The 10,091-nt window shown below is 42.1% G+C and overlaps 1 protein-coding gene across 1 annotated transcript; it reads right to left on the minus strand.

Annotated features, from left to right (window-relative positions):
- Positions 1 to 522: 522 nt before the first annotated feature.
- Positions 523 to 8,753, minus strand: MSANTD4 (Myb/SANT DNA binding domain containing 4 with coiled-coils). Its single transcript, XM_059838633.1, has 3 exons — positions 8,648 to 8,753; positions 4,189 to 4,817; positions 523 to 2,459 (listed from the first exon to the last, which is right to left on the minus strand). Exons 2-3 carry the CDS (start codon positions 4,648 to 4,650, stop codon positions 1,881 to 1,883), a joined length of 1,041 nt encoding a protein of 346 aa, XP_059694616.1. The 5' UTR covers positions 4,651 to 4,817; positions 8,648 to 8,753; the 3' UTR covers positions 523 to 1,880.
- Positions 8,754 to 10,091: the final 1,338 nt, after the last annotated feature.

Consider the following 10,091-nt stretch of genomic DNA (forward strand, 5'->3'; position numbering starts at 1 on the left):
AAAATCAGGAGTGAATTTAAGCCTGGGAAGAAGGGAATGCTGTGGGAAAGGTGGTTAAAGATTTGGTTTTATTTCTCATTACTCTACTCTTAACTGATTGATAGCAAACTAATCTCCCCAAGTCTAGCCAGTTTTGCCCATGACTAATTGCTGAGTGATCTCTCCTTATTCTTATCTCCACCCATGAACCTTTTGTTATGTCTCCCCTGTCCAGCTGAAGAGTGATGGAGCAATACCGGTGAGCACCTGGCATCCCATTGAAGTCAGCCTACCACATCCAGGAATAAAAAACTCAGGGAAACTTTCCCCAGGGCATTTTTATCTAAGTGGTTGGTATCTCCTTCCTTTTTCCTTTCTCAAGTAAGTCCCAGGTGATTTAAGTTGGCTCTGAGGAGTCCCATCTTTTTGACTCACTACATAGGGAATACAGGCAGCAGCAGCTCTGGGGTGCTGCAGGCTTCAGTATCCAGGTTTCTCTTCAGATGTAGCCTAGTTTCTCTGTGAAGAAAGCATCAAAAGCCATTTTGGAGTGTAGTAGTCAAATTTATTTCCACTGTAGAATCACACTTGTTTCAGTAATAAAAAAATAATCTTTGCAGAATAAAAGTAAACCTGTAGTGGTATAAATATTATTTACTTGCACACAAATTCACCTAAGTCACTCAACATATGTTTAGACTTAGTATTCCCACAGTTCTACATTTCCAATGGAGTTAACAAGACAGTTACTTGCAGAAAAATGAGAAAGGTGAAGTCTGGCTCAGTTGGGATTTAAACATATATGAAATATTAGAAAGCTTACTTCCTTGGCTTTTTTTTTTTTTGTTGTATGACTACACTGCCTGTGAAAAATACTAACAGCCTTCAGCACTGACCATTTCTGTTTGTCTAATTAAAATATATTACATAGAGAGCCACACAGCCAGACCTTGGCACTGGCCAGGCAGAACCAGCAATGAATGTAGAAATGTTCAAGCTCAGAGGTTCTTAGGCTGTGCTCAGTCTCCATATCTGAGATTCCTATCACCAGCTGCTGCCTTCCAAGAACAAACAAGGTCTAGCAATTTCCTTCAGGGGGTCATCACAGACTCATTAGACAGCATGCCTGATCAATCAGTAAATCCCTGTGCTATGCTAACACAGGTGCTTTACCCCATACAGCATTATTAATGGTGAGGTGAAACCAACAGGCCAGCTCATAGTATGTACAACTGATGTGTAACTTTGCCTAATATGAATACGTCACCCAAAAAAACCCACCATAAAATCTCAAACCTATTTTCTGCACTCCCATTCAGTTCAAGCCATGGAGCAACAGTAAACACAACTGCAACAAATTTAACTTGCACTTTAACTTCTAGATAACTCTTCAACTGTTTTTCCCAATTATGGGGGTGGAGAAAAAAAAGGGGGGGAGGGAATAAAATTTAATGAATCGCTCTCATAATGACTCTGTATTCCTGTGTTCTGCCAAAATCATACTTCTTTACCATATAGGCTATTGCCAACACCATGTCCTCACAGCAAATGCTGATTTATTCTGATCCTTCCTGTTAGTACAGTGACAAAAGTACAAGGTTCAGCCTGGATTCTTCACAAGGCCTCTATGAGAGGAGGACACCGAACTAATACAGCACAATACTGAAGACAAGAGAACATAACACTTAAATTCTGATACACTGAAAAGCAATTTCACATGTAAGATCATTTATGTAGGCACACTGACATATTGAGCACCATTTTTTTTTTTCAATTTAACATCAACATTCAACTCTGAACAGAAGAATGTTAAGCCTCTAGGACAGTTTCAGTATCAAGGAAAGAACTACTTCTAATTTAGAAACATCAAAACACTACTTTTGACACGTTAGCTGAGATGTTCACTGCAAGTGACCCTCTCTCTGAATTCGAAGGCGCTCCTTCTCCACTTGCAAGCGCTCCTTCTCAATCTGCAGCTTTTCTGACTCAAACTTTAGGAACTGCAGCCTCTCTTTCTCTAACTGCAAACGTTCTTTTTCAAGTTTTAACTTTTCAGTTTCTAGATCCAGAGGCTGCATGATGGGTTTTTCAGTTTGGGTGAGGTCATTTTCCAGGGCAGGTTTTTCAGCCTGCAGAGTCTCTAGCCTGAGTTTCTCCCACTCTATCTGAAGTCGCTCCTTCTCAATCTGCAGGCGCTCACGCTCCAAGTCAATGTGGCGCAACCGCTCCTTCTCAATCTGCAGGCGCTCCTTCTCCACTTGCAACCTTTCAGCTTCGATGTCCAGTCGCTGCTTCTCCAGCTCCACCTTTTGCTTCTCCAGATTAATGAGCAAGTGAGAATCTTCATAGGCTAGCCTAGCTTGAGCAGAGCTCAGATTTCCAAACTCTTCAATGTGGGGGAAGTCTGGTAGGTCATTTTCCTTTTTCGAATCTGGCAGAACTGATGACAATATTTCTTCTTCTTCTTCCTCAATAGGAAACTGCAGAGAGGAATGCAACAGACAAGAATTACATTCCAGTCTTTGTGCCAGAACAAATTTGTTACTTACAACTTTACTGAAAAGAACATACTGCATTTTTTTCATCATCTTTAAAGCAATTCAGAAGTGTTTAACTTATATTTTGTGAAATAACCATGCTACATCAGAAGATTTTTTTATTGTTACAGGAAAAGAAACAGGCTTTATCTGCAAGTTAGTGGAAAATGAAAAATGGAAAATCTTGTCAGTGAACATACAAAAATATCCAGAAAATACACCAGAGTAGTTATTACAGATAATTCAGAACAACTGATAAAAAACTGGATCTAGAAGACCATATGTCGTTCTTACCTTTCATGGAGCTGAGTGACATTTATGTAAGCCACCAGGCATTTGTTGTGACTAATTATTTATCAGAGCAGATGGATCCATAGGCTATGTGTTATGTAAGCTAGCCTAACCTTCGATAACTTGGGCTCATCCATTCCTAAAAAACATTTAACACTGACATTTTTCACATGCTCCTAACTCTTCCAACTCTATTAAGTGGGTCAATAAGCAGGACTTGTTTAACCATTTTGTATTATCACATTTGCTTTAAAAATATTTGTGACACATAATGAGATGGTTAGGACCACTGCTCTCAGCAGACTGCAACATTTTGTGTAGTATCACAGCCCTTACAAATTCATAGTACAAAAGAGATAAATTCTCTCCCAATATGCATGCTGCAAGAGAAAGGCAAACTGAGGAAGGCAAGCATTCAGAAAAACGTTAGCACTAGGAGAGCCACTGCCAGTCCTCTAGCATTAGAGAAGACACACACTGCTCTTCAGGAGTGTCTGGCAGCAGTTCTCACTACCATCAAAACCAGCTTACACTGGTTTTCTCCCAGCATACATATCAATGGAGTTAAGACAGGATTTGCTTCCCCACTCCTTCCACTCAAAAAAAAACCCCTCAACAAAAAATCTCCCCCCCCAAAAAACCCAAAGCAATAAAATGTCCCAAACAAAATTGTTTGAGTACCCCTTTTGGAAAAGAAAACTATGTATGTAAAGAAGAACAGCAAAACTATCCCAACATTTGATTGCACTCCAGCTGGTTGGCTATCCCAGGACAGTCACAGTACTACTAGGAATATCAACTTGTCTATAGAATCCACTACTGCTTGCCAAATTCACAAGAAAATTCTGAAAGAGAGGAAAGGCTGACTGACTAATTCAAGTAATGTTTTCATCTCCTGTAGGTTCATTTCAAGAAATGTAAGCAGTATCCTATTTCTTTCTGCACCATATTTCTTTCTGTATTCTATTTCTTTCTCTACCTGCAAGTAAAATTTACTTTCATTTGTTAAAGATGAGCACTTCTCTGTTCATCCATTGAGGCACTCTGAATACTAATATGACCAGTTTCCTTCAACAGCATATTTTCCTTGCGTTGACTCAACTAATTCTTATCTGTGGCACACACAAATGGAAATACACATGCAAAGACATACTCAAAGTTTAGGGATTTCAAATCAGTAATCAACATCCAAGACCTTACAGACAATTCCAAGTTGCTAGATTTGAACAGCATGTCTCTGAATTATATTTATTTCTACAGTTTAATTCACATGTTCAGAAAAAAACAGAAACAGATGCTATGAAGAAACACAGTAAAAAGCCTTATGCTGAAATGAAGCAAAGGCCATATTGCATATAGCTCATGTGTATCAGTCACTCACTTCAAAATTCTGCGGGTCTTCCTCTTCCTCTTCTACTTTGATTTCTGTTAAAGATCCCCCGGCTTCTCTGAAGTCAGTGATATTCTGCCACTCAAAACTAGATTCAATTGCAAATCCCATTTTCTCATCCATGTCTTCATTGAGAGCGTCATCTAAATTGGATGAAGGAAGGTGAAACCCAGCACCTACTACTTTGATGTTTGCATTCAGACGTTTTCTCTTCATGAGTGCTCTCCAGTCAAGGTATCGCCTTTTCACTTCTGTCCCTGTTCTCTGCTCTCCTTCACCTACAGCATTGACACACTCTGCTATTTCCTCCCAAGCTTTCCGTTTCATCTCATTAATTGTTGTATTAAGTTGCTTCGAAAAGAGTACTTCTCTCCTTTTTCTGATTTCCTTAAGGAGAGTTTGAGTTTCCTGAACACTAAAATTGCTTTTTCTTTTTCTTTTTAACTGTTTCATTTTTTCCAGGCTTAACCTAGTAATTTCACCACAGCAGACTACAGAGATGATCTGACACTAATCAGCTACTAATACAAATAAATTTAAAAGCAAATGAAAGCAGAGCTCAGTTCTCATGAAGTAAATTTTCTCTTCACTTTGTTGTATTTTTCTATTTGTCAGGCTTCCTAAGAGAAAAAGAGCAAACAAGATAAATCTCCAAGGTATACACCAGATATTTTCATTTAACAACTTGACTCCTAAGTAATCATTTAAGAATTGCACACTTTGAACTAACTGTTTATTTGATAAAGGAAAACCATTTTGATAAAACTTTCAATACAAAGTCGTCATAGATACTTCCTCTAATCTCCTATAAATTATAAAACCATGGATATATTAATATATCCATGTCACAAACTGTAAAGGTTGATTTAGTATTTTCATTACAAAACTACAGATATTTTCCTTCAGCTCTTAAGAGTTTTGTCAGTCGGGATTTCCTTAAGACTGAAATTTGACATACACATTTCAGTTTGAATACTCAAGTATTTACAAAAGAAGCTGCAATTGTTATATCATTACTTCAAAAACATGAAATGTTTAGGGGACTGAAATTTCTGAGACACATTCTAAATAAGAAACCATTTTCATTTTAAAAAAAAGTAAATCAATATGAAAAAGTGACATTTTTGAGGCTTTTCTAACCTAACATAATCATAAATAAAAGAACTGGAGCAGTCCTGTAGAATGTCACAAAATAACTACTAGTTCAAACAAATGTCATTCATTAGAGACATTTTAACAGGAAACAGATTTAAGGCACTATACGCCCACAGTAAAACCCTCCTGTGTCCTTCTCAGGCTGCTGAACATCTCCTGTCAGATACCATGGCAGCTTTACAGTTCATTCAGTGCTCTACCCTCAGCACCAGCTGGTCCTGTGCCTGATGCTGAAGAGAACATGAACCCCCCTAACTCACCTGACAGACTGTATGCAACTCTGCAGAGAAGTGGACAGTGAGTGGGAGGAACAGGGGACTATTAACACAGTAATGAATATTATTACTGCATTAATAACAGATCATATTACCAAAAAAAAAAACCCCAAACAACCCACCAAATCCTGGAAGCAAAGACTAAGAATCAAAAATGGCTCTTGCTCACAGACTGCTTTGCAATAGGTTCAATTTAGGATTATTCTGAACAGTCTTTTGTCCCACGTTACCTACCACTGCAGGTAGCTTTAAAAGTCAAGCGGGCCAGGGATTCACTATACACTACAGGCAGCTTCAAGCTCCTGTTTGTTCACTGTTCATGCAGTAGAGACATCGGTCTACCTGAAGGGAAATGGCTTCCAGATTATAGATTCAATTGTTACCAACTAACGGACTTAATTCTTAAATAACTCCCTCCCAGCTATACAGGATTCTTAAATTACTAAGTATTTTTCCTCCTATTGTTCTCCCTAAACTTGGTTAAAGCATACACAACAGCGCACTGCACTACAACTCCCCATCTGGGGAATAAGGTCAGATAGTTTAGACGTTGTTCTTCATCTCTGATGTACTACTGACTGTAAATAAGTGGCTCACTTGCAGTCTTCCACGTCCATGTTTTCTTTCATAGCCAACAAACACAGAAAAATAAACAAAAAATAAACTGGGTTTCCCAATCAAATTTTCATCATCTTCCAAATACAATTCTACATCAACATGGAAAATGCTGACGGGTAAACTTTTTCCTTAGTTCCGGAGAGGGCTGAGAGTTAAGACATGCAAATGTCAGGCCACCTTGTGGGCCAGCTCACTGCTCCTTGCACCAGTGCCCTGCATCACCTGACTCATCTCCCCAGCCACGCTTTCCTAAGTGTCTAATCTAAGTTTTGGATTTGATGCCATAAGCCAAGGACGTGACCTTTAAGAACTACAATACTAACCTGGAAACTATTGGCATCAAATTCCTTTACTAGGTGAAGCTTTCTTTTAGACTTTTAGTTAAAATTTTTGCTAGAGCACATCTGATACAAGCCCCTGACTTTCCCAGTGAAACATCAGCAAAACCTATATATTTTAAAATTACTATCAACTTCCAATTGGTAAGGACATCCTGCCTCTTTAACTCTTTCCTTTTTGATAGCACATTGCTTTATCAAGGATAATTCCTTTCTAATTAATAAAAATTGAGTCAGTGAATTGTCTTAACAGTATATTTACTCTCAAAGATGGCTCTGTGTACCTATCTGATATATTAACTAAAAAACATTATTATCTAACAAAAGCTGAGGTTTGGGATATTTGGTTCTTAGCCATTGCCAGATGTTCTCCAGGACATTACTCCTTAATGAGGAAAAATGAGCTGTTACATACTCAAAGTACCTAAGAGATGGGAATGTAAATAAGCTAGGATTTGTAGCCTTCTAGATAGCTACAGGAAAAAAACCCTAATATTCCAAACCTCAGCAGCTGGGATAGCATTAATGCTCATCCTAGTAGCTGGGACAAGGCTGTGTTTTGGATTAGTGTGCCAGTAATGTTGGCAACACACCAATGTGTTGGTTGTGCTTAAGCAGTGCTTACGTTAAACCAAGGACTTTTCAGTTTCCCATGCTCTGCCAGTGAGATGGTGCATAGAAGCTGGGGAGAATTGCAATGCAAAATGCATACTTTGACAGTTTGGGTAGAAACATGAAGTGCTGGCTAAAAAAACCCAATTCTGATGACATCATAAAGACCTCAAGGTCTTCCAGAAAAGATGGCAAAGTGGAACTTCGATTTTGGGCCTGTCAGGCCAAAAGCAACCTGTGATCAAGAAGGCTGTCATCACTGCACAAAAGAAATACAAACTGTTGGGGTTGAAAAGAAACAAGTACTGTAAAACTAAGCTGGAAACTCCATAAACAGACAGAATAGGCATACACTGAGTACACTTGGCATAGTTAAAGACAGAAGCATCCTCATTCTGCCTCTTTTCTGTCTCTTTTGTTCACACTTTATTGTCCAGCCACATGTTGGACCAACAACAACAAAAAAAAAAATTAGCAAATGGACCAAACAATGAAGCAAACAAAAAGATCCATGCATTCACCAGGAGTGGAAGACTGTTGCTAGCATGAAACTTGAATTTTACGAAAATCATTACTTTTTACAAAAGATGATGTCTTGATTTTATTTTTAAAAAAAACTTTTAGGGCTCGTGCTTGAATAAAAAAAAAAAATCAAATTACAAGGACCTACTATCTGTTAGTTTTCTGAAACAAAATTAGGGTCTTGTGTATCTTCTGCCTAAGGCTTTCTAGAAAACTTTGGCTTGGAGCAACTTTATGCTTTTGTGCAAAGGTTTTTACTACAGGAGGACCTGAGTGCTCAACTCATCAGCCCTGCAAGAAGCCTGCGGTTTACACAAACTGAAAAGCAGGCACAGAAGGGAACCAACAGCACCTAAAAGGATAATTCAACGAAGCAGGGAGAAAGCGCGGAAGATGGGAAGCAGCTGGGGTTCAGGCAATTGAAGGAAAAGACTTATCAGGCCGAAGCTGCCGTTCCCCTGGACGAGCCACGGCCACGAAGGGGAACAGAAGGCCCCATCCCTGCACGGGAAGCGCGCTGGGAGCGGCGGCTCCGGGCTCAGCGCGGTCCCAGCCGGAGCGCTGCAGGGAAAGCAAGGCGGCAACAAAGGGAGGCGGGGGCACGGCCGGCTGCCCGGCCAGCACAGCCCGAGGCCCGCGGAGCAGACGGGCCCGTGGGCCCTGCGGCAAGCCAGGGCCTCTCCGGCCGGCGGGGCCCTGCGACTCTCCCGGGAGAAGGAAAAACAGGAACGGGACCTCGCCGTGGGGAGATAAGACGGCGGGCAATCGCCTCATCACCCCGAGGGGCCGAGGGCGGCGGAGCCCCGCCGCTGTACCCCCGCGGGGGCGGCGGGGGCTGCCCACACGCCGCGGGGAGAACGGCCGCCCCATTCCCGGGCCGGTCCCGCCGCCCGCCCTGCCCGGTCCCCGGGGGCCGCGCGCGCGACTCACCTGCGCCCGGCGCTTCCCTCCGGGCCGCCGGCCCTTTAACGGCCACCGCCCTCCCATTGGGCGAGCTGCCTGCCTGTCACTCTTCTCCGCACGTCTATTGGTGCTCCGTGTCTGCGCTTCCCCCGCCCCGCCCTGCCCTGCCGCGCCAGGCGGGCCGGAATCCCCATCGCTCCTCCGCTGGCGGTGCCGCGCCACGCGCACCCGCCGGGCAGCCATTGGCTGCGGTCGCCGCTTGTCTTCCCCAGGAGTGCTGGTGATTGGCTGCGGGCTGCAGCGGCCCGCCCCCCTCGGCAAGGGACCCTCCGCGGGGTGGGTGTGATGCTGCCGCTTCGCCGGAGGGCGCAGCGCGGGGTGGGGCCCGGCGCCTCTGGGCCGCAGCCTGAGAGCGAGCGAGGCAGAAACAGGGGCAGCTCGAACGTGCGCGAACGTGCATAAGCCACCGGTGTAGCCGCCAGGATTATGATGCTGCTACCCAGAGCGAGGGCACGATAACCGGCTATTCGTCCTGAACTTCGCGGTTTGTGATTAAAATGGAGAAATGACGTCTATCACGTCCTGTAATGAAAGAAAAGAGTATTTTTCAGGAAGCGCTGCACCACGCCACTGATGTGGGTGAATATACACATAAAACGCTTTCCTGGAGCTTTCGGGCTTGGGCCTCCTCGTCCCTTCCGCCACACAAGATGTGTCTGGTCCTTGCCTTCGGTGTTAGGTCCTGGTTCCTTGATGATGTAACCCTACTTTTTCGAAGTTTGGTACGTCTAGTCTGTCGAACCTGATGTGTGCATTTAGTACTTCACATATTCGTTAACAGTTACTTACTCAAGTCTTTCCAAATTTTCACTGGATGGGTAGTTATTTATTACAGCTTTAAGGGATCATAACTGTGATGAAACTACAAATCTCCCTAAAATGGTATTTTCCAGTTTCAGCCGACTATTCATTTACCACTTTGCTAACTGGTAAATGTTAGGTGGTGATAGTTTTGTTGCCATGCTTGCCCACTGTGCACTGAAAATCCAGTTGAAAAGGAAAATGGTGAGGAGTAGTGTACCAAGACCATGCCACACTGCTGACAAATATAATACTGGGGTATTTCTTACTGAGATCCATGCATGAACTTGGCTTTACATTATTATCAGTATATTTTAACTGGTAATTTTCTGGTGCTCAGAAATAAGATTCAAGCACACCATAAAGGTCTTGCAAGCTAGTTCAAACTAGACTCAGGTGCAAGGAGGTGGACAGATGATGGAAAGGGGGGGTCATTAACAGTCTGATCCTCTACTAGTCTGCAAAAATAATTTGTCCTAATTGAATATTCTCATTGAATATCCTTCTTTTATTGTGACAGACAAACCCACTAAGTATGACTAGTATCCATTAGAATAATTTTAACTAAATATAATTTATTTATTATTTCCGTTAATAATTTTAACGGAAT

This window comes from Haemorhous mexicanus, chromosome 2 (genome assembly GCF_027477595.1).
Source record: "Haemorhous mexicanus isolate bHaeMex1 chromosome 2, bHaeMex1.pri, whole genome shotgun sequence".
Lineage (NCBI taxonomy): Eukaryota > Metazoa > Chordata > Aves > Passeriformes > Fringillidae > Haemorhous > Haemorhous mexicanus.